Here is a 24,979-nt window from a genome sequence, read left to right as displayed (position 1 = left end):
AGAGGATTAATGTTATGAAAGATGTATCAGGAATAGTTATTTCACTATTGCCCAATTGTTGCTTTAAAAATATGAAATTTTAGGCCACTAGATTATTTTAGTGAAGTATTCTTGACTGTCATTAATAAATAACATTTTATTTCAGGATGCTTGAGTTCTAGCCCAGGCCCCACCATCTGCCACTTGTGGGACTTTGGGCAGATCACTGAACTCAAGAAATGCAGACTCATTGCGTACAAAATGAAGGTGGTATCAGCTAACTCAGAGCATAACAATCAAAGTAAATAATATGTGGGAAAAAGCCTTAAAAACCATACAATACTTCATAAATGTAAGCAATAAATTTTTTTAAAAGCTGAAATAACTGTTTAAAAAAAGTGTTAAAATGTTACTGAAATTTACTCCTTATACCATTAACAACTGGATTTATTTACAAGTACAAATATAACAATATTTATTAGAACTCCATTTCCTAATAAAAATAGTAACAGTGAATTATCATGTTGTAGTTTCTAAGTAGAGTTTTTAAACACGGACTAGTCCAGAATGGCTGAAAGAACTGATATGAAAGATGAAGGCACAGATGTGGGAAGTTTGAAGCCTGATATGTAACAATAAATGCTATTACACTAAACAAAATATAGCATCCTTACATCTTTCAACAAATCAACTTGACAAAATGTGATTCAAAATAAATTCCGCCAGGTTTCTTTACAGAGTCTTAATCTGAATACATTCTTCGAGAAAGTTAATTCATTAGAAATTTCACTGATGGGTGCTAGGCAGGATAGGGAAGGGATGAGAATCATAACACATTACCTATATCTGGACCTTCCATGTCATCGTCTTCATCTTCTTGTATTTCCTCAATGTGCGTATTATGTTCCACATGAGATATTATTAAATCAACATCATGTAATACCAAAAATTCCACTGGAACTCCCTAGAAATACATTAATTTTTAAAAAATGAATATAGCGAAGTACTTTGGCATAAAAATGTTTTACTTGGACCAGGTGTGGTGGCTCACACCTGTAATCCCAGCACTTTGGGAGGTCAAGGTGGGTGGATCACCTGAGGTCAGGAGTTCGAGACCAGCCTGGCCAACATGGTGAAACCTCATCTCTACTAAAAATACAAAAATTAGCCGGGCGTGGTGGCATATGCCTGTAATCCCAGCTACTTGGGAGGCTGAAACAGGAAAATCGTCTGAACCCAGGAGGAGGTTCAGTGAGGCGAGATTGTGCCACTGCACTCCAGCCTGGGTGACAGGGTAAGACTCTGAAAAAAAACAAGTTTTACTTGTTTGACACTAAAATAAAACTAAGCCTTTGAACTTCAATTCTAAAACTTAGCAAAACGTAAAAGGAAAGGTAACTCCAAAATTACTATGAAAAGAAAAGCATCCAAAGCACACCTTCTATAAAGACAATGGCTACACTGAAAAAGGTGGCAAAAAAGGTGCTGAAAGCTTCACTTGCTTCTTGTCACAACCACATTATATTGAAGTCTGTAAAACATTTCACATATAACAGCAAGTTCTACCTCTTTATAAAATGGAAATATATATAATTTTACTGCAAATAGAGCAAATCAAAATTGATTATTCCAACATTCCACGGAAATATTCAAAACAATATTCATCTAAATTAATTCCACTAATAAGTTCAATTTCCTGTTTAGCTATAAACAACATTAAATTACTATGTGCTCCCAGTTATTTTAAGAATACCAAATTCTACTGAGATCAATATTACTTAATATTAAAAATATTACTTAAGATTTATTTTACTATTGCCCAAGTGTTACGCTTTTTAAAATATGAAATTTTAAGCCAAGAGATTATTTTAGCAAAGTATTCTTGACTGTAACTCTATATTGGAATAAAGCTATGAGCTCTAAGTATGTTTGTTCTTTGCTATCACATATCTTCATTTTTTAACATTATATTCAAAACAAGCAATTTTGATTTCTACAGAAACATAATAAACTTAAAAAGTAGAGGAATCAAAATTAAACTTAATTTGTTCCAAAGATTCACAGAAATTTTTGTAGTAAGAGTAAGCCTTTTAATTAAAGTATAACATTAACACAGAAAAGAACAAAAATTTTAAGTATAGAGTTTGAGGGATTTTTACAAAGTGGACATATTTGTATCACCACCACACAGATTAAGATACAGAACATCATCAGCACACCCAGTGGCCATCTTCTTGCTCTTCCTGTCATTAACATCCCCCAAAAGTAATCACTATTCTGTCTTTCATCACTGCTATGGTTTGAATTCTGTTTTATCTTGTTTATTTTTTTGAGACAGGGTCTCTCTCTCTGTCACCCAGGGTGGATGTGCAGTGGCACAATCACGGCTCACTGCAGTTTCAACCTCTGGGGCTCAAGTGATTCTCCCACCTCAGCCTCCTGAGTAACTGGGACTATAGGCATGCACGACCATACCCAGCCAATTTTTTGTAGAGATGGGGTCTCCCGATGTTGCCTAGGCTGGTCTTGCACTCCTGGGCTCAAGTGATCCACCTGCCTCAGCCTCCCAAAGTGCTAGATTATAGGCATGAGCCACCATGCCCAGCCCAATATTATTTTAAACAAAACGCAGGATATCTAGCATAATCCTGATTTTGTTTTATTAAAAAAATACATATAAATATGTGAACATAGGATAAAAACCAGACTGACACATGATAAAAGCATCAAAATGTTAACAGCAATCTTCTTTGAATAGGAGCAATTTATAATTTACAGATTTTTCTATAATAAAATATATTACTTTAAGACCACATATATTAGCTTTCTTTAAATAAACAGATATTGTAGAACAATACATAAAACAACTAACCTTTTCTGCTCTTTTGAAGACCACATTAGCATGCTGAGGAATGTTCACTTCCAAAGAGTCCCTTTTTCAAAATGGAAATAAATGTTTTATGTTGCTAATGTGAAGACTAATAGTCACCCAGGACGTCAGTAGAAAACATAACTATATTCTTATACTAAAAATTATGAAAAAATATTACAATTTAGTGACTGAAAAATTTTACACATAAACATAGACCAGATTTTCTAGTCTCCATCTTAATCTCCATCTTCATTTATAACAAGGTTTTAAGTTCTAAGTTTTCATCAACCATAAATGAATGTACAGATTTTAGCACAGCAACTAGTTCTAACTATATTGGAATCCATTAAAGATTTGAGTTTACTTATAAGTGATTAAATTATCAAATTTTAAAACATGGAAACTATTAGTGTTTTGCTAAACATAATAAATATTTGATGTTTAAGATACCTTAACAAGAGCAGAACTCCTGCTTTTCCCAGAAGACGCCAAGCAACCCATTCTGCAGTTCTTCTATCAGCTTCATAAGTAGCCTGTTGGCTAACAATAAAAACCAGTGGCAAGCCTAGCTGGAGATGAACAGTTGAAACTTGTTGAGGATCTTCAGCAACTTCAGTCTTCGTTTAAAAAAAAAAGAAAAAGAAAAAAAGTGATAATAATATTCCAACATTTGGATTCAAATTCTCCTAATTCTTATTAATAAAGTCACAACTAAAAAAAGTCTGTAAAAAAATCCAACACTAACAGAAATGATCTCCTAATTTCCTGAATTTAATGCTCCCAATATACCTATATAGTTTTGTTTGTTTGTTTTTTGAGACAGAATCTTGCTCTCTCATCAGGCTGGAGTGCAATGGCACAATCACAGCGCATTGTAGCCTTAGCCTTCTGGGCTCAAACAATCCTCCCACTTCAGCCTCCCGAGTAGCTGGGACCACAGATGTACACCACCGTGCCTAGTTTTTTTTTTTTTTTTTTTTTTTTTTTTTTAATTTTTTGTAGAGACAAGGTCTCCCTATGTTGCCCAGGCTGGTCTTGAACTCCTGGGCTCAAGTGATCCTCCCGCCTTGGCCTTCCAAAGTGATGGGATTACAGGCATGAGCCATCATGTCTGGACCTCTATAAGTTTAGGCATTATAAAACTAATAGATTTCATAAGAAGTTAAACCAAAAATTATAATCATAAAGAATAAACATATTACAAACAAAAACAATCAATAAAACTGTGGGACTAATTGATAAATATTTCAAGGGAAACAGAACAGATAACTAAGGAATAAACTTTTTCATATAAGAATTTAACATATAATGACATATTACAAAACAATGAGGAATATCTGAGTTAAAGCAGCAAATTAAATACACACATCTAATTTCACTCCCTTCAGAACTCCCAGGAAAACTACAGCAGTGGGATTTTTAAAAGAGATAAACACACATATGTCAAGAATGGAAGAGAAGAAATGGTAGCACAATTTTAGACGTCAGAATAATAACTGACTTAGGAGATCCTACAAGGCAAAACCCTAAGTCATCAGAGGGAAAACTGCATTTTAACTACAGGATCCTAAAATTGCTCAGGAACTGTCGGTGTCAGGCATATCTGGACCTGGGAAGGAAATATTGGAAGGGAAGTGGCAGGAAGGCTCTAAAATAAGGAGGAATGTGTCAAAGCTTTTGAGAGGTAGTTAGATCCCTAGATTCCCCTCCCCAACTCTATGAGCTTAAACAACTGTCACTTCCCCACACCAGCAGAAATCTAGGAACAGCTGACAGTGTGGACACCATGCTGAAATCAGGGAGATTAAGTAACCAAATGTTGAGACGTTCGCCTCACCCCAGCTCTCTTTCCACTCAGTTCCCAGAATGCCAGCAGCCAGGCCTTTGTCCTCAATTGGAATTTGTATCCTTTTTGGGGGACTGAGTAACCCCCAAAAGCCTAAAGATACTGACATTGGGATTCGCCAAAAAGCAGGCCAGGCCCAATTACTCTATGGAGCTCTAGGCTCGGCCTTGCTCACCATTTCAGTCTGCTTACTGCCTAAGAGACGTGGACTTCTGCCACTGCTACCTGCACCTTCTCCACCTTCCACCATAGATGTCTCCCAGACAAGACTCAACCACACTCCTTGAATTCTCACACAGAGAATGTGTGAGAATCTGGAACAGTGTTGCCTGCCTCTGCCCCTCCTCCACTCTCCTCTCTTGCTGCCACCCAGCACAGCTGGCTTCAGGGTCCATCTTAGCACTGCTTGGCATTCCCAGGACATTTGAACTAGGCAGGGAGATGGGGTGTCATGTGGCCAGAAGGCACTGGGAAATCCCATGGGATGGTCTGTGAAGATCAGACACGTATCAGTCATGGGGCAGAAATGTCAAATACAGCTTACAATGGTGCCACCTTCTCACCATTCCACCTTCCCAACCCTCCTCGGCCCAGTCAGCCAAAGAGGGTCAGTACTATTTTGGCCACATCTCTCAAGTCTCCCCCAACCCCAACTGCCTTGAAGTCTCTGCTCTTTGTCAGAGACTTGCAAAGACTGATGTTTTTGTTCTGTTTTCTCATCATTCCATTGTGATAGTAAGAAACTAAGAAGATTAATGAAAAGGTCAGGCACAATGGCCCATGCCTGTAATCCCAGCACGCTGGGAGGCCAAGACGGAAGACCACTTGAGCTCAGGAGTTCAAGACCAGCCTGAGCTACAAAGCGTGACGCTGTCTCTCTTTTTTTTAAAGAAAAAATTAAATAAAAATTTAAAAAGAAGATTAATGAAGAAATAAGATGTGAACACATCACTGTTACATATGTATACATACATATTTAAAAGTCACCAAATCCCACCAATGTTAGAATTTCCAATCAGCTTTTAGTTTCAAATTCTAAATTGTGAATAGACATCCAAGGATTAACAAACACCTGAGGAAAGCCTCCAACGTGAAAGACAGAAACTAGAACACATAGAAAAATAAATAACATAGAGAAAATACAGACTATATGGGAAGAAGAAAGGTTCAGAAACCACCATAGACAACCTCAAGGAGATGGGAAGAAACTGGATCCATAAAGAAATGAAAAATAAAGTTAAATAAATCTCCCAGAAAGCACAACAGAAATAGATGGAAGACAGAGAAAAAAAAGGTAATAAAATTGAAGGACTAGTTCAAGAGGTCTAATATTTAAATAATGCAAGTCACAGAAAAAGAGAAGGGAGAAAATAGAAGAAATCATCACTAAAATAAACACAAAATTTTCCCACAACTGAAGGACACGAGTTGTCAGATTGAAAGAGCCCACTGAATAACCAATAGAGTGGATAAAAGCAGATACAAAGGAAGTTCTCCCAAACTTTCTAATAATTGAACCTTTTTTTTTTTTAGATAGAGTCTCGTTCTCTCACCCAGGCTGGAGTGCAGTGACAGGGTCTCAGCTCACTGTAACCTCTGTCTCCCAGGCTCAAGCAATCCTCCCATCTCAGCCTCCACCAAGTAGCTGGGACTACAGGCATGTATCACCACGCCCAGCTAATTTTTATATATTTTGTAGAGATGGGGTTTTGCCCGGGCTGGTCTCGAACTCCTGGACTCAGTCAATCCACCCACCTTGGCCTCTCAAAGTGATTCCTATCACCAGGGCATAGGAATCTTGGGAGCTATCTTAGAAGTCTGTCTACCATAGGTAAGTATAGATATGTAGATAGATAGATATATCTATAGATATATATATATATGTAGAGAGAGAGAGAGAGAGAGTACTCAATAACTTGAGTTATTAAGTACTCTTAAGTTATTTTGTCTACCATAAGTAGTCCTGTTCCCTGAACTTTGTGTAGCATAGGTAGACAAAATGCTAAGATGGCCCCCAAGATTCCTACCCCCTAGTGAACAAATCTTGTATAATCCCCTCCCCTGAGTGTCAGTAGGACCAGTGGGTAGCCATTCCTTTGGTTAGGTGACATTACATAGGAGTCTGTTGTAGCACACTCAAGTAAGATTCTCCCACTGGCTTTGAAGGAGCAAGCTGCAATGTTGTGAGAGGGCCATGTGGCAAGGGCTTGAGATTAGCCTGTAGGAAACGAGAACAACCCCTGTCCAACAGCCAGCAAGAAAACAGGAACCTGGGTCTTACAACCACAAGCAACCAATTTCTGCCAAAAACCTAGATGAGGGGAATACCCTGAAGGAGTAAAAATGACTGTTTGTTTTTCCTTGTGTATTCGGAGAACTATTAGTAATTCAGTGTTATAAAGCAAAAAGGAGGAAGAGTCAGCAAGGCTAGAAATCTGGCAAGGGGCCAGATCATTGAAAGCCACAAATATCCTGCCAAGAAAATGGGGTTTTATTGTGTAAGTAAAGTGAAGCCATTTACGAATTGCATGAAGTCATGATCACATTTTAAAATATCACTCTGTCAGCTTTCAAATGAGATTTCAGATGTAAAATTACATGCAGGAAGATGTAGGAATTAAGAATGTTTTCCCAGATGTCTGCCATCAATGAATGGAAAGTAAGATAACCAAAATAATAGAGAAAGAACCAGTGGTGGTAAAGGACAATACCTTAATGTCACATGTGTTAGTGCTTAAGGAGGGATACATCCAATTAACAGTTAGATATATGGGTGGGAGCTCCAAATAAATATGTGACCTGAAAATTCAGATTTGAGAATCCATGTAGTTAATACCACAGAAACAAATGAGATCACTTGAGGGGTGTGCTTTGAGCAACTATCACTGTGTAGCAAAGTACCCTAAAACCTGGTACCTTAAAATGTCAAGAATCATTTCTTTTGCTCAAATATGTGTAAGCTCATCTCTGCTTCATGTGGCATCAGTAGGCTATTTCAACTGGAGGGAAGATTCTACTTTACAGATGGCTCATACACATGGCTAACAAGCTGTTGCTGACTATCAGGAGCTCAGCCAGGGCTGTGGTCTAAGGGCCTTGATTCTCCTCTTCGTGCGCTTCTCCTCAGGCTGCTTAGTCTAACAATAAGATGGGGGTTTTCAAGAATGAGCAAATAAAGAGAGCAAGGCAGAAGCACATGACATTTTGTGAAATATAGCCATTAATGATATATGAAGTCATATATCATCACCTTAGCCTCATTCTGTTGGTCAAGGCAGTTACAAAAGCCCAACCAGGTTCAGGTAGAGGAGTCACAGACTCCACCATTCCACAGGCACAGGGATAGGGTGACATGATAAGGGGAGCTTATGGGATGGGAGGTACTGTTGGACTTCATGAGTCTTGGAGAAAGGAGGGAACCTATTCTGCATGTGGGAGGGATTACTGCAGCCGTAGTCTGCCCCCTGGCTACAACAACTCATATCCCTTCCATGTATAAAATACACACCTCTCTCCAAGCCTCCTAAAGCCTCATCCCATCAAGCTTTGATTGAGATCTGTGCAAAATGTAATACATCATCTACATTTAGTTCCAGGTACAGGTAAGTCCTTTGCATACAGCTCCTGGAAAACTATTCCTCTCAATCTGAAGACCTGTGAACTAAAGAGACAGATCAGCTGGGCACGGTGGCTCACGCCTGTAATCCCAGCACTTTGGGAGGCCAAGGTGGGCAGATTACGAGGTCAGGAGATCAAGACCATCCTGGCTAACATGGTGAAACCCCGTCTCTACTGAAAATACAAAAAAATTAGCTGGGCGTGGTAGCAGGCACCTGTAGTCCCAGCTACTCAGGAGGCTGAGGCAGGAGAATGGCGTGAATGAACCCAGGAGGCAGAGCCTGCAGTGAGCCAAGATTGCGCTGCTGCACTCCAGCCTAGGTGACAGAGAGAAACTCTGTCTCCAAAAAAAAAAAAAGAGACAGATCATTTTCCTCAATACATACACAACAGACAATGATGGGACAGGCATAGTATAACCACTATATACACTCCTAGTTGAAGCAGGGAAAAATGGAGGCACACGATAGTCACTGGTCTATAACAACTCTGAGGTTTGTTCAGGCATATGTTGCCAGTTCCTTGACTAGGGCTCAGTCCTGTTCCCTGAACTTGAGACTCTTGGTTACAAAGTCTGGGCCTTGGTCTGCCCTCCAACTCGTCATTTTTTTAAAACAAAACAAAACAAAAAACAAAAAAAGGAGCCTGTGATTGCAGCTGAGTAGATTTCTTAGCCTCTTCCTGCCCCTAAAAATTTGGAGGTATAAAGTACATATATCATTTTGTGCTATTTCTGTGTCTTACCATACAAGTTGGTATAATTCTTTTAAAATCTTGTGAGTTTCCTAATTATGAATTTTTTTTTTTTGAGACAGAGTCTCACTCTGTTGCCCGGCTGCAGTACAGTGGCACGATTACAGCTCACTACAGCCTTGACTTCCCCAGGTTCAGGGGATCCTTCCACCACCTCAGCCTCCCAAGTAGCTGGGAATACAGGTGCACATCATCACACCCAGCTAATTTTTTATGTTTTTGTAGAGATGGGGTCTTCCTATTTTGCTCAGGCTGGTCTCAAACTCCTGGCCTCAAGTGATCCACTCACCTCAGCCTCCCAAAGTGCTGGGATTATAGGCGGGAGCCACTGCACCCGGCCTAACTATGAAGTTATAATCCATTCCATTTGACAAAAAACAAAATCACAAACATCCTTGATAGGCAGAGAAAGTCACAGGGTAGAAGTATAAAAATTATAACTAAATAAAATATGTAATATAAATAGAAATTAGTGTTAGATATAAAAGTGACAGAAACACTCCTGCATTGGGGTGCAACTACCAATATTTTTCTACAATTCATGTATTACTATCAAATAACTAAAATTACTTAAAAATTAACTTTCAAAAATGATATAATAAACAGGATTATAGAAGACTATTATGAACAATTATATGCCAATAAATTTGATAACTTACAAGAAATAAATTCTTAGAAACATATAACCTACCAAGACTGAATCATTAAGAAACAGAAAATCTGAACAGATCTAGAACTAGTAAGAAAATTAAATCAGTAATCAAAAACCTCCCAAAAAAGAAAAGTCCAGGACCAGATGCCTTCACTGGAAAATCCAACTAAACATTTAAAGAATTAATGCCAATCCTTCTTAACTTCTTCCAAAAATTTGAAGAGGTGAGAATATTTCCAAACTCATTTTATGAGGCCAGCATTACCCTAATACTAAAGTCAAAGATACTTCTAGAAAAGGAAACTACAGAGCAGTATGAGCAATATCCCTAATGAACATTAAGGCAAAAATCCTCATCAAAAACTACCACACTGGGCCAGGAGCGGTGGCTCATGCATGTAATCTCAGCACTTTGGGAGGCTGAGGCTGGTGGATTGCCTGAGCTCAGGAGTTCAAGACCAGCTGGGCAACATGGTGAAACCCCATCTCTACTAAAATACAAATAGTTAGCCAGGGCATGGCAGCGTGTGCCTGTAATCCCAGCTACTCAGGAGGCTAAGACAGGAGAATAACTTGAACCCGGGAGGCAGAGGTTGCAGTGAGCCGAGATTGCACCACTGCACTCCAGCCTACGTGACAGAGCAAGACTCTGTCTCAAAATAAGAAAAAAAAAAAAAAACCTACCAAACTGAAGTCAGCAGCACATTAAAAGGATCACTCATCATGAGCAAGTGGGATTTATGCTTGCGATGCCAGGATGGTTTGACATACAGAAACTAATTAATGTAATACTGTATACCAAATTGACAGAACAAAGGACAAAAATCACATGGTCATTTCAATTGATGCAGGAAAAGCATTTGAAAATATTCAACACCATTTCATGATAAAAACTCTCAAAAAACTAGGAATAGAAAGAAATTACTTCAAGATATTAAAGACCATAAATGAAAAGCCCAGCCAATATCATATTCAACGGTAAAAAAAACTGAGAACTTTCCCTCTAAGACCATGAACAAGTCAAGGATACCCACTCTTGACACTTTTATTCAATGTAGAACTAAAAGTCCTAGCCACAGCAACTAGGTAAGGAAAACAAATAAATGCGTCAAAATTGGAAAAGAAGAAGTAAAATTATCTCTGTTCACAGGTAACAGGATCTTATATGTGGGAAACCCTAAAGATCTCACACACACACACACACACACACACACACACACACACTCTCACGCACACACCAGAAAACCATGAGAACCATTTTGCAGGATAGAAAATCAGCACACAAAAATCAGTTGCATTTCTATACACTAATAATGAACAATCCAAAAAGAAAATTAAGAAAATAATCCCATTTACAATAGCATTGAAAAAGAATAAAATACTTTGGAATAAATTTTCAAAAGGAGGCAAAATACCTTTATACTGAAAACTATAAAACATTGCTGAAAGAAAATTTAAAAGACATAAATAAATGGAAAGACATTGTGTGTTCATAGATTAGAAGACTTAATAATATTATTAAAATGTCTATACTACCCAAAGCAATCTACAGATTCAATGCAATCCCTATTAAACTCCCAACAGTACTTTTGGAAGAAATAGAAAACAAAATCCTAACAGTCATATGGAATCTCAAGGGATTTCAAATAGCCCAGACAATCTTGAGACGGAAGTACAATGCTAGAGGCCTCACACTTTCTGATTTCAAAATATATTACAAAGCTACAGTAATCAAAATAGCCTAGTACTGGCATAAAAACAGACACATAGACCAATGGAACAAAACAGAAAGCCCAGAAATAAACCTCGTGTATATGGTCAAATGATCTTTGACAAGGATGTCAAAATCACTCAGTAAAGAAAGGACAGTCTCTCTTCAATAGACGGTGTTGGGAAAACTGGGTATCCACATGCAAAAGAATGAAAATGGACCTTTATCTTACACCATATACAAAAATTAACTCATAATGGATTAAATACTTAAATAAGACCTGAAAGTAAAACTCCTAAAAGAAAACATAGGGGGAAAAGTTTTATGACATTGAAATAGGTAACGATTTCTTGGATATGACAACAAAAGCACAAACCACAAAAGCAAAAATAGACAAACTAAAACTTCTAACAGAGTAAAAAGACAACTGAAAGAATGAGAGAAAAGGTCTGCAAACCATATATGAGATAAAGAGTTAATATACAGAACACTTAGAGAACTCCCGCAATTCAACAACAAAACAAATAACTCAATTTTTTAAATGGGCAAAAGACTTGAATAGGCATTTTTCCAAAGAAGATATACAAATGGCCAAGCATATGAAATAATGCTCAACATCACTAATCATCAGGAAAATAAAACTCGAAACTACAATGAGGTATCATCTCATACCCTTTAGAATGGCCACTATCAAAAAAAAAAAAAAGAAAAGAAAGAAGAAAAGAATGACAAATGTTGGTGAAGATATGAAGAACTGAACCCCTGTGCACTGTTGGTGAGATTGTAAAACGGTACAGACACTATGAAAACGGTACAGTCATCCCTGGGTATCCATAAGGAATCAGTTTCTGTATGCCCCTTAAATACCAAAACCTACAAATGTTCAAGTCCTTTATATAAACTGTCATAGTATTTGCATGTAACCTACACACTCTATCCTGTATATCTTAAAATCATCTCTAGATTATTTATAACATCAAATACAATGTAAATGCTATGTAAATAGTTGTTATACCATAATTTAATTTTGAATTATTTTATTATTTTTATTTTGTATTGGGTTTTAATTATTTTTTTATCTGCAGTTAGTTTAATCCAAGGATGCAGAATCCACAGATACAGAGGGCTGAGTATATGGAGGTTCTTCAAAAATTAAAAATGAAACTACCATTTGATGTAGCAATCCCACTTATGGGTATATTTCCAAAAGAATGAGAAACAAGATCTCAGAGAACACCCATGTCCACTGCAGCATTACTCACCGTAGCCAAGAGGTGGAAGCAACCTAAATGTCTATCAATGGATGAATGGATAAATAAAATGTGATATATACATCCAATGGAATATTATTCAGCCTTAAAAAAGAATAAAATCCTAACATACACTACAACATGGATGAACCGTGAGGACATTATTCTAAGTCAAATAAGCCAACTGCAAAAACAAATATGGCATAACTCAGTGTATATGTGGTATCTAAAGTAATCAAACTCATACAAATGGAAAGTAGACTGGTGGTGTCAAGGTCTGGGGTCAGGTAGAGGGGAGATGTGAAGTTGTGTGTTCAATGAGTATAGAGTTTCAGTCATGCAATATTAAAAAGTTCCAGAGATCTGCTGTACAACAACGTACATCAGCTAATACTGTATTACACACTTTAACACTGTTATGAGGGTAATCTTACATGGTTTTTACAACAATGAAAAAAAGGCTCTAAAACAACCATGTTAGGAAACACTATGCTGTACAATATTGCACACTGCCACACAAGTTTTCTAGAAATACGAGCTAAATGAATAAATCATAACAGCATCTTTCTAATTTCCTACATAAAAGAGTAGGTTTAATTTAATCCAAGTGTCTTGAATCTGTCTGAGACAGACAGCTAGATGAACAAACAAAAATAACGTAAAAATTTCAGAAATTATTAAAAATGTATACACTTACCGATCTTTTAACATTTTATCAGATATTTACACTTGAGAATTCTTCTTGGAATTCAGATAAAAGCTTTCTTCTATCTACAAATATAAGCTGAATCTATCATGGAGAAAATCATCAGCATTCTAAAATGTCCTTGGTATTTGCCAACAGGACAATAATTGAACCATTTTCCCATCTGTGCTCACTGTTGGGAACCTTAATAATACATCTAAAACAACTCCGTATCTGGCAGAATCTTACTTAACCTATTTAAGATTGAAATTCACTTAAAAATTCTATGCTCAAGATTTATTTTCAGTTTGACATGATCAAAATGACACACCTCCCATCATGAATATAAGACATAGTTGTGTTATATATCTACAATTAGGTGTCCAAGTACCCTGGTTTACCTAAAAGAAAAAAAAGCAATAAACACACACACAAAAGCAATCTGCATCTATTTTCATATGCTTAGAAGTGAACTAATAATACATATAATTGCAATGATCAGACACAATGCAGTTTACAAAAAAGCCTGAATCCTACTTTCCATTTTTATTAGTTTATAAAAAGACTTTGTAAACATACCAAATTATTTCAGATCCTGAACCCAGAAACCCAGGCTAATTTGCAAAGCATCTTACTAAACACACAAAACCCAACCATGATTAAACCCTAAGGGCTTGTATATAGAATAATGTCTAAGATAAGGGGGGGGGGGGAGGTAGGGAAATGAGCTTCAGTGGTACTATGAGAGAATAAGAATAAAGCAAGAAACATGAATTCAAAGTCAACTATGAAGTCAGCTACTATACTAACAAGAACCTGTAAGAAGTCAACAAATTTAGGTATGAACTTTCGGGACCTCTCTATCTCATTCCAGTTAACTATACCATCAAAGGATATAACCCAGTTAGAACAAATTTTGGTCTAAGAGGTGTTTCCTATAAAAGGGTTTGGCATTACTCAGTTTTTTTAACCTCAAATGTATTATTTAAGAACAAAAAACAACCTCAAACACTGATATGGTCAAATGTTTAAAGTACTAAAACATAAAAGTGACCAAACCAGCTGAGGATTCTAACATCTTCCTAATTCCGCTGGGGTAAGACCTTAGCCACCCTCCAATAGTCTCAAGGAATCTTTCGAGGCTTTGTCTCCTTCTCTGTACTCTGCATTCATTTTCTCTGTTCTGGTCTATGAAAGTCCACGAATCTGTGCTTCTAGGCCTCACTCTGCCAGGTATTTCTAGGCTGACATCAAGGTTTGAATTCTCAGCTTAGCTTTCCAATTAGGCACTGATCTTCAGTTCAGCCTTTCACATGTTTCTTGGCTTCATGCTACTGGTCATTCCTACCTATTTCAGTGTCTACCAGGGCTTCTGGAGCCTCTGCCTGAATCTTATATCCCAGTTCCCTAGTTGTCTAGGAAAAAAAAGTTCAAACAAATAAAACGCTTATGTTATTCTGTGAAAGTGTTGAAGCAAACCCTACTTCAGACTTTGACAATTTAATATTCCTTTTAGGTGAACAGCAGTTAGAACAGGGTCACCTGCATGGCACAATTCTAGGTAGTACCATTCACATTGTATTTTATAAAATGTGTATTTCAAGGGACTGTTGTTCCTACAGAATGCAATATAAATGATGCCCTAAATTTTTTGCCATGTTATGCTTTCAGGTAAAACCACACTTAATTTAAGTCAATAAAAAGTTTCCAAAGTTTTGGTTTTTTAATTTCAAAAGTAATGCTACATAATTCCTAGTAAGCATCATAAAGTGAAATAAGATCAGAGAATCTTCCTCCTTATTATCTATCTACAAAAACAAAAAACAGTTTTGAAATACAGCCAAAAAAAAAAAAAAATTCATGAGCAGAAACTTTAGGAAAGGGCACAACTTCAAGCCAGAACGTTGTAGCAAAATAAAAACAGATTTTTAGTAAAGCTAGGTATGAGTCCTAATCTTACCCCCAATGCTGAAAGACAAAATCCTGAGAATTCATAATAATACTCCACTAGTCCAAGAGAAGGAAGTGAACCTGGAGGGAAATAGTGAAGAACCATACAGTGAACTGTCCTTTCTCTTTATGTCTGCTCTATGCTAGGATGGAAGCTTAAAAGACAGACAGACCTTTAAATCGCTTTCTTAAAAAAAAAAAAAAGCTTGTAGTCAAAATCCAACCACAGAAAAAAGTCACTTAAAGAACTAAGGAATGGCCAGGCATGGTGGCTCATGCATGTAATCCCAGCACTTTGGGAAGTCGAGGCGGGCAGATCACAAGGTCAGGAGATCGAGACCATCCTGGCTAACATGGTAAAACCCCGTCTCTACTAAAAAATACAAAAAAAATTAGCCAGGTGTGGTGGCGAGTGCCTGTAGTCCCAGCTACTCTGGAGGCTGAGGCAGGAGAATGGTGTGAACCCAGGAGGTGGAGCTTGAAGTGAGCCAAGATCGCGCCACTGTACTCTAGCCTGGGCAACAGAGTGAGACTCCATCTCAAAAAAATAAGAACTAAGGAATAAAGCCCATAAAACTGTGGTGGCGAGCTCTGAATCTATTTAAGTGCAGAAGCAATGCTTTTTAGGAAGAGGGTATTATGGTTACAAAACAGAATATACTGAATATAAATATCATAGACCTTGATAATGTTCAAAGAACAAAACAAACACAAATCAGAAGGGCAAGGGAGCTGAGATGGAAATAAACATATGAGGCTAATTTTCTCATCTTTCACAGGTAGGAAAAAGTCAATACTATCTAAAATGGAAACAAAGTTTTAAAATATAATGATTTCAATTTCTTAATGTCTTTCATAACCATTTTAAACACTTGAGACAATATTCCTTAAAGAGCCCTCTACTGATGAAAAACACTTATCAAAAGTTCCATAATCCCTCTAGTTTCACATCAATTTCATTTTCTTCTATTGAACTCAAGATTAGACATCTTACTATAAAGTAGTACACACGATATGACATGTCCATTAATCCATTAATTCCCCTATCTCTATGCATCCATATGGGTGCAAAGATGACAGGTGTGGGGGTCATCTAAAGTTAACTTCTGAGTGAAGGGATTAAGTGACTTCTTAAAACTTTTCCTTCATACTTGGCTGTAATGTTTGGATTACCTATAATACACATGCATCATTTTTATATTTTAAAAAAGACATACTGAATAAGATCTACTGAAGATTTTACATATGCTCAGCACAACCCTTCAACTTTTCAGAGAGAACAGTTTGCTGATCACCATCACCTAGTGTCTCTACAACATTCTTTCAGGCTAATGGTAAGGAAACTGGAGCACCAGAAATCCTAGGTTCTAATATCTACCAATTTTTAAAATAGTGATCAAAGCATTCATAAAAGAGGTCTTGGCCAGGCGCGGTGGTTCACACCTGTAATCCCAGCACTTTGGGAGGCTGAGGCGGGTAGATCACAAGGTCAGGAGATCAAGACCATCGTGGCTAACAAGGTGAAACCCCATCTCTACTAAAAACACAAAAAATTAGCCGGGTGTGGCAACATGTGGCTGTAGTCCCAGCTACTCAGGAGGCTGAGGCAGGAGGATGGCGTGAACCTGGGAAGCCGAGCTTGCAGTGAACCAAGATTGTGCCACTGCACTCCAGCCTGGGCAACAGAGTGAGACTCTGTCTCAAAAAAAAAAAAAAAAAAAAGAGGTCTTTTCTTAACCATGATGTGTGGTCTTTGTGATCTGCGAGTGCTCACCAACACCCAGAGTTCATTATTACTACCACAGAATATTTTCACTTACACAATGCTCTATTTGGGTTTCAATGCAATAATATATGAAGGTATTAAAATGTCATTTAATGGATAGTCTATTTTCTATTCTGCCTTTAATAAGGAATTATTCCTAAATCCCTCAAAATGAGAAAAAGAAAGGAAAAGATATAACTGTCATTCATCTAGTAAAACATGCATCTGTAAATCAAAACTTAATAAATTTTATGTATGTTAAAATAAGATACATACCTTTTGCAATTATACAGGCAGTAGAAAGCAAATAAAAATATAAAATAAGACACATACCAACAGAGGTGCTTTCATTGTCTTAATAAACAGGTGAATGTTCAGTGTAGTCAACGGCTGTTCCATTAGTGTTCTTCTACATTGCTGGGTCAAGTCTAAGACTAGTTTACAATGAAAAAAGTAGAGATGTGCATATTCCACATCCTCAGAGCTATAAATTAAAAATTAATTAACTTAATGAGGTTCAATATGTGATCCTTCTATCATCCAAAAAGATGTAACAATAAATTTTGTCTTAAGTCTCATGCTTTTGAATTATTTTAGTAAAAGTCTGAAAGAGTATAAAATTAAATGAACTTGGCAAAAAAGAAGATATAGGATATTAAAGAAAATTAACCTTCATATCTGAACAAACCATGTGAGTTGTATAAACAGTTTTTTTTCTGAACTCTTTAATATGGTAGTTTCTAAATTATAATAGGTTACAGGCAAGACTATAATCTTTCTTCCATAAAAGGCTGTCACCTTGCGGACAATGAGATTATCTTCAAATATAGTTGCTTTTCTAGAGCTATGCTAAATGGAGCTTTGTAACGCAAATTTTCTAAATTTAATTTAAACCCGAAGCTGTTTTGAATAAACTTCAGCCAAAACAGTTTAAAATAGAAACCATGTGACAGTTTGTGGGAGTTTGTGAGTTTGTATCTGAAATATTACAAAACTCAGCAAATATGGCTTATAATTTGAGCTTTGGCATTCCCTTCAGTATGAGAATTCAAAGATAAACTTATAGTGGAGATAAGGTTTGCCAAAATTAAAATAGCATTTTAGAAATATCCATATGGCATTAGTAGGGTTTGGCAAAATACTACAAAAATTTATTTTTAAAATGCTATTTTAATTCTTGAGACATATTTAAACTGAGCTGACAAGGTTCACTGATGTCAAATTTAATTGCAAAGTAATTTCTAATCAATTCAATGATTAAAGAAATAGTCACTCAAAGATTTACTTAATCCCTACTATGGGTGAGGCCCTGTGCTAAACACAACAGATAAAGGTAAATAAGACAATTACATCCTTGAAGGAGAGACAGTTAGTCAAACAATTAAAATGTAGTTTGTAAGTGCTATAATATGCAAAAATACTACAAGGAACAAGGAAATATTTCTTTCTGCTTCAAACTAGGAAGGAGAAGGAAGGGGAAGAAAAGGGAGATTACTGCAGAGCTTAAAAAACAAAAAGGGAGAGAATGACCCCTCCAATAAGATAGGACAAATGAGCATTTCAAACAAAACCTAAGATGCAATGAAAGCATATAACTTGTTGAGGAGATTCCTGAATAGTCACATACTGCTGAAAGGAAAGTGTTGAGTGCAGGAGGTCCTAGTTAAGGCTGGACTCTGTATCACAGCCTCTGAAACAACAGAATAATGTTGGAAAATTATTTTATCAGGGATCATTTGCTTGCAGATAATGGAAAACAAAAACAGTGAAACTTATTTGAAGTTTATAAGAGAATCTCACAGAATGTAAGGAAAATTCAAATAATTGGATGAGAGAAAAGTTAGAGAATAAATGTAGAGACCTGAACAGGAACAGTTCAGGGACCTTCGTTTGCCATTAACATTTTTCAGCTCTCAATTCAATCTGGGAAGACATCTTTCTGTTTTACTTACAAGAGGGCAAAACATTCCTGTGAGCAGAACAGCTACCCTGGTGTACAATCCAGCTTTTCCACGTCCAATTCGAAGTTCCTGGGAGAGAGGATCTCTCATCTCTCTCATTTGCTCAAGTAAGCCAATGGATTCGCTGGCCCTAGGTCAGGTGCCCACCTCTGATTTAATGGATTGTAACATTTATGGGGCATGGGTAATATCCTTCTTGGCCCACAGATTTTTTAGGAAGGGAATACAGGGAAGTAGCAGAAAGTACTGGAGCCTATGGCATGCTCTCTCTTTTACTATCTATCATAAATGCTTTTAACAAATAATTTCAAACACACTCAGATCCAATATGACACAGCAAGTAATATACTAGTCTTAACTGATGTTATAGCGCCAGAAGCTAGAATAGTGTCTACACCACATAGAAAGCATTCAATAAATATTTGGTGAATGAAAGAATTAACAAGTGAAAGAAAGAATGTATTCACCTCACTCCTGGTGAGGAGATAATCCAAATAGCCAACTACTTTATCCAGAAGTCATATCACAGCACCACTATATTCAGAATCTATAGTATCTCCCTGTCACCTCAGGTCCAGGGATGACTCATCACCATCTTGTTACCCATGAAGAAATGATAATCCAAACTTCCCCAATACATCATATACTCAAAGCAAATGAAAAACAGGATAAGAAGATAACTGTGCATTTTTAAATTCCCATTTAAAAAACAGGAAAAGCAAAAAAACTTACACAACAATACCATGCCTTAGTCTTAGATCAGAATATATATACATATTCTGTGTGTATATATATACACTATATATATACGTGTATATATATGTACATATATACACACACATATACTATATATATGTATAGTATAACTTAACAGGATGTGTAAGGTAAATAATAGGACCTATATCTTGCCAATAAATAACCACCTCTTTATGTTTTAATAACACTATTATTTGCAATTATTCATTAACTAAAAAATATAGAGGCTGGTAACATGAGAGAATACAAACAACTAACCCCCAGAGAAATGGTGGGGCTAGCATGCAATCACTGTGGTATGGAGAATAACAAGGCTTCCCCTATTCCAGGATGGGAAATCAGCAGTACAGACAAACAGTGAGCATGCATCCATTTTATTTAACTCATTAATGAGAGAACCAGCAGAATGAGACAGGTCAATAAGGAGAGACTAATGGAAAAAGGAATGCTGGTCAATGTCATACAGAGCAATAAAAATATAACTTCTCTTTGTAGAAACTTTCTTCTCTCCCTACTCCCCTTCCCTCAAAAGTCATTTCACCTTATCAGTTTGCTATGCACTAGCCTCTAAATGTAGAGCTATAAAATATCTGGGCTTTAAACATTTGTGTGTGGCATATCATATAGCTGCTGTTTCCTGAGAGGTCAGCAGGAGGGCTCATTAAAAACTCTTGGATGGCATTAAAAGGTCATACAATCACCATTTTGCCCTGTTTTGGATTAATTTTCCTGAAGAGCATTTTGAAGTCAAACAAAAAAGAAAGAAAACTTTAACCCTAGGTTGCCCAGCCAAAAAGTGTGGAAAATAGGCTTCTACCTAAAATTGTAAACTAGACAAGAAAAATAAACATTCAAACGTTCTGTTCAAAAACTGTACCTAAATACATTTAAGATTATTATGACAAAGTAACTTACAAAAGTCTCACAAAGAATTTCTGAAGCTTCATTTTGAAAGCTGTTATTTTACCCCCCCATCTGATCACCACAGGAGATCCATTCCTAAGATATCCCACTTGGCCACTCACATCTCGTAGCTTATCCACACTGCCTTCGTTACCTTAGTCTAACATCATTTCTGTATATTTTAAGACTGTAATACAGCAGATGATAGTAATAAAGAGGATTTCAGGTTTCATTTATATTTTCACATCTGCTATGATTCCTTTATCTAAGCCCATGCTGTGGGAGTATAATGGAAATGCTAAGTAATGTGAAATAAGTGAACAAGAAAAAAAAAACCTTTAAATTTTGACATATGCTTTTTATACATACCCAAGACTTTCCAAAAGGGCAATTTCTGTGGTTAAGACAAATTGGTATGTAGTCCCATACACAAAAGCAGCTTCCATGACTGCTCTGTGCTCTGAAGAAGAGATAAAGGGAGTTGGAAGACACGAAAAATTAGTTTGTGTGACTCTATGTAAACTTCTATTCTGAATATTATCCTACCCTCCTTTATGTTCTACTATATTTAAAGAAAAATCCTTCACAGGGATACTAGTTGGGAAAATGCAGGCAGTTAAAAGAAGTTATAAAAAGTCTATTCTATTCAAGGTAAGAGAAGAATTCAGAGGGAGTAGAAAATGAGTTTTACTTGAGAATATAATATACAACAAACTTGTGGTGGTTTCTTTCTAGTAGTAGGGAAGAGAATATGAACGCACCATACAATTTTCATGTTCGGTTTTATTTGTGTATGTGTCTGTGTATATTATTTCTGGGTTAGTTTTTTTAATCAAACTTACACTGAAAGAAAACAATAATTTTACAAGGCATATTAAGAAAAATGACCACTTCCCCACCCTCTACTGCATTTCCAATTGCCAAGGGACAAGCCCTTTCGACTCTTATTTCTTCTTCTCTTATTTCTTTTATCTCAACTCTTTATTTCATACATATATGTGTATGTGTATCATATATAACTTAATGTATATAATAAGAGTTTTAGTATTATCTGTTGACTTCCTACTGTGGAAGATGACAAATCATCTCTCTTTCCTGAAACTTAGCTCCACAAATGTAAATACGTCCCATCCCAACTCTCCCAATATAGTTCTAACTTTTATTAGATCAATATCTAGTATTTACTTTGTTGACACAGTAAATACTATTTACAGACGAGCCATATGGTACAGAATGGCCACTTTCCCTTTTTGAGCAACTTCTTCACTATAGTTATAACTATCTTTTTAAAAATTTTGTTTAAGTTTTTTCCTAATTTCTTCCTAAACTCTTCCACAATTTTCTAACTCTCTCAATACTTCAAATATATCAAGTATACTACCAAATCCATCTTCTTGTAAACATTTCTACGGAGCCTTCTGATTTGCTCCAAGATGGACTCTTGCTACCTGGCCTGCTGCACAACTGCCATCCTTAGGATTCTCTTACTCCCTCTCTTGTGTTGGGTCCTTTTGCCTGTTTTCCAATATCGTCTTCTTTATTGCTCCCTTGTGCCCATTATCTAACACCTTCCTACAAGAGGACATATGGAATAGATAACTTTTGCAGTCCTGCACATCTGAAAGTGTCTTAATTTTATTTTCACAATTAGCTATAGTCGGCTGGGTACAGAATTCTAGGGTCTAGTCATTTCCCCTGAGAATTCTGAAAACACTGCTCCATTTCCTTCCATTTCTAGTGCAGCAATTTAAGAAGTTCAATGCCATTCTGATTCTCAATCCTTGAACTGCAAACTCTTCTTTCCCCTCTGGAAGATTTTAGAATAGTCTTTTAATCTAATATTCTAAAATTTCAAAATAGGATGTTTTAGTGTGGCTCTGTGGTAATCCACTATGCTGGGACTCAATAGGTCCATTCCATCTGGAAGCTCGAGCCTTCAGTTCCGGAAATTTTCTTGAATTATTTCTTTGATGATTCCTCCTTTTCATGTTTTATTTTCCTTTTTCTCCTCATTGTCATTTCCAGACAATTATCTTCCCATCCCTCACACATTCTCCTAGCACTTGAATTGCGTATCATCAGATTATTCCACTCACCACCCGACCTTGGAGTCACCCAAAACACCTCAGCCAGGATCACTCCCCATCATTCCATGAAGAATTTAGCTTCTATCACAATGTCACTCTCTCTAGTACTACCCCTGTCTTAATCCTTGGGAATTTTATTATTATCCACGTAGATGATCCTTTCAAAATCCCACTCTCTCAGGCCTTGGCCTTCTTTATCACAGTCATCTTTCTTCAATCATATCTTAACCACTAACTCTACACCTTGCAATTACCAATTACTGCAATCCCCTCTTTAATTTCCATATCTAGCCTCCTCCCCCACACAAACACACATCTCCAGCTCACTCTGTATAGCACACAACTCTAACCCATCAAGACCTACAATCCATAGGTCCTCCCTCTCTGGTCTTCTCTTTCCCCCTAATTAAGCTTAAATTCCCTGGTCAATCTTTATAATAATTTCCCTGCCGTGTTTTTTAGGCTAAAAAATATAATCCAAGTTAACTCATTGTTTGGCCTGTTCAATACTTATGGCTGCAAAAGGAAACATAGCTGGGGAGAGGAGGAGGGAAGCCAAAACAAGCTAGCATCACCATGCTAATGGTGTCACTTTAAATTGCTGATATTAACTATTATTGCTGCCTAACAACCATTCTTTATTTCCAGGCCTCCGAAATAGCTCTCTCAACTCTTCCCTCAAACTAGCTGACGATTTTGTGTCTATTTCACTGAGAACAAAGAACTAATTAAAAAACAAACCAAAACACTTTTATAAACTCTTAGCATCATATCTATCTACCCACTTGGCTGAATGGATGTCCATATTTTCTCATCCCTCTGGTTACCAGAGATGAACCTTCTGTGCTCCCACCCAAGAACAACCCCTGCCCTTGTTCACTAGATTCCATTCTCTCTTGCTTACTTGAAAATTTTGCTCCAGCAACTCTCTCCTCTTTTTCCTGTGTGAGGCATTTCCCCTTTCCTACCAGATCTTTCTCGTTAACATACAAATATGCTTTTTAAAAAATTCTTCTCCTAACCCCATATATTCTTCCAGTCAGTGCCCTGTATTTCTCCTTCCCAATAGCAAAACTTTTCTAACAAGTCTCCATATTCAGTCTTCAATTGCTCTCTACCTATTCTGTCTTATATCCCTCCTACTAGGCATTATACCCCTACCACTCTACAGAAACTGTGCCTGTCAAGGTCACCAGTAACTTCTACACTGCTAGGCATAATGGCCACTTGGCACTTCTGATCTTAAATCAACCTTTCAGCATCATTTGACACAATTGTTCCTGCTCTCCACCTTAAAATTCTGTCTTTACCTTGCTTACTGGGCACTTCTACCATATTCATTCTGTCTCCCTTATCGGTTCCTCCTTACCTTACTGATACATAAATATTGAAGTATCTAATAGGTTCAGTCCTCTCTTTTCCTTCTAGACTCACTCAGTGATCTCTTCTGGTCTCACAGCTTTATTTCTCAAATTTACATCCCTAGTCGGTACTCCCAACATAAAATGCAGTCTAGTAATATCCAACTACCATATTGATATCTCTACTTGAATGTCTATTGGGTATTTCACAAGTATGATGTCAAAAAGTGAATTCCAAGAGCTTCCTCTCCAAACTATCTATTCACAGTCTTCTGAACCTCAGTTGCTAGCAAATTCACCTTTCAAGTAGCTCAGACCCAAACCCCAGAACCACCCTTGTCTCCACTATTTCTCAATCTATATCCAATAGATCAGCAAACTCAAGTTAGTTTTACTTTCCAAACACTGCTAAAATTCAAACTTACTGCCACCTCCATTGCCCTCACCCTGGTCCAAGCCACCCAGCATCATCTCTTGCTTGACTTATTGCAATAATTTCCTATTTTTCTCCCTTACTCTGTCTTTGCTCCTTCCAATCTAAGCTAGTCAACATTATTTACTGAATACTGGGCACTACTACACCAGGTACAGGAGGGCTATAAGGAAATCAGAAAGAAATAGCTAACACTTTGAGAGCACCTACTACACTCCAGGAACCATTTAATTATTCATTTAATTAATTAAATAATTTTAATTATTCATTAAAGCTCATTTGATTCTCACAATTACACTAAGAGGTAGGCATGATTTATTTTCCCCATCACTAGGAAACTGAAATTAAGTAACTTGTCCAGGGACTCACTACAAGTAATCAGTATGGCAAGAAGTCT

General features: G+C 36.9%; 1 protein-coding gene across 4 annotated transcripts in view; it reads right to left on the bottom strand.

Moving 5' to 3' along the window:
* LOC105481818 (thioredoxin domain containing 16) overlaps positions 1-24,979 on the bottom strand; it is a 129,106-nt gene that overhangs the window by 75,317 nt on the left and 28,810 nt on the right. For all 4 annotated transcript variants that reach the window (XR_011625880.1, XR_011625879.1, XM_011741568.3 and 1 more), the window contains exons 8-12: positions 21,071-21,161; positions 17,415-17,565; positions 3,302-3,468; positions 2,852-2,912; positions 820-943 (exon numbers count right to left, since the gene is read on the bottom strand). Coding sequence is in view for 2 of the 4 variants with exons in the window: in XM_011741568.3 (XP_011739870.2) it covers positions 820-943; positions 2,852-2,912; positions 3,302-3,468; positions 17,415-17,565; positions 21,071-21,161 (594 nt within the window). In the remaining 2 variants the exon portion in view is untranslated. The remainder of the gene's footprint in view (positions 1-819; positions 944-2,851; positions 2,913-3,301; positions 3,469-17,414; positions 17,566-21,070; positions 21,162-24,979) is intronic.

Source organism: Macaca nemestrina, chromosome 7 (assembly GCF_043159975.1).
Source record: "Macaca nemestrina isolate mMacNem1 chromosome 7, mMacNem.hap1, whole genome shotgun sequence".
NCBI lineage: Eukaryota > Metazoa > Chordata > Mammalia > Primates > Cercopithecidae > Macaca > Macaca nemestrina.
This window is presented reverse-complemented; position numbering and strand designations above follow the sequence as displayed.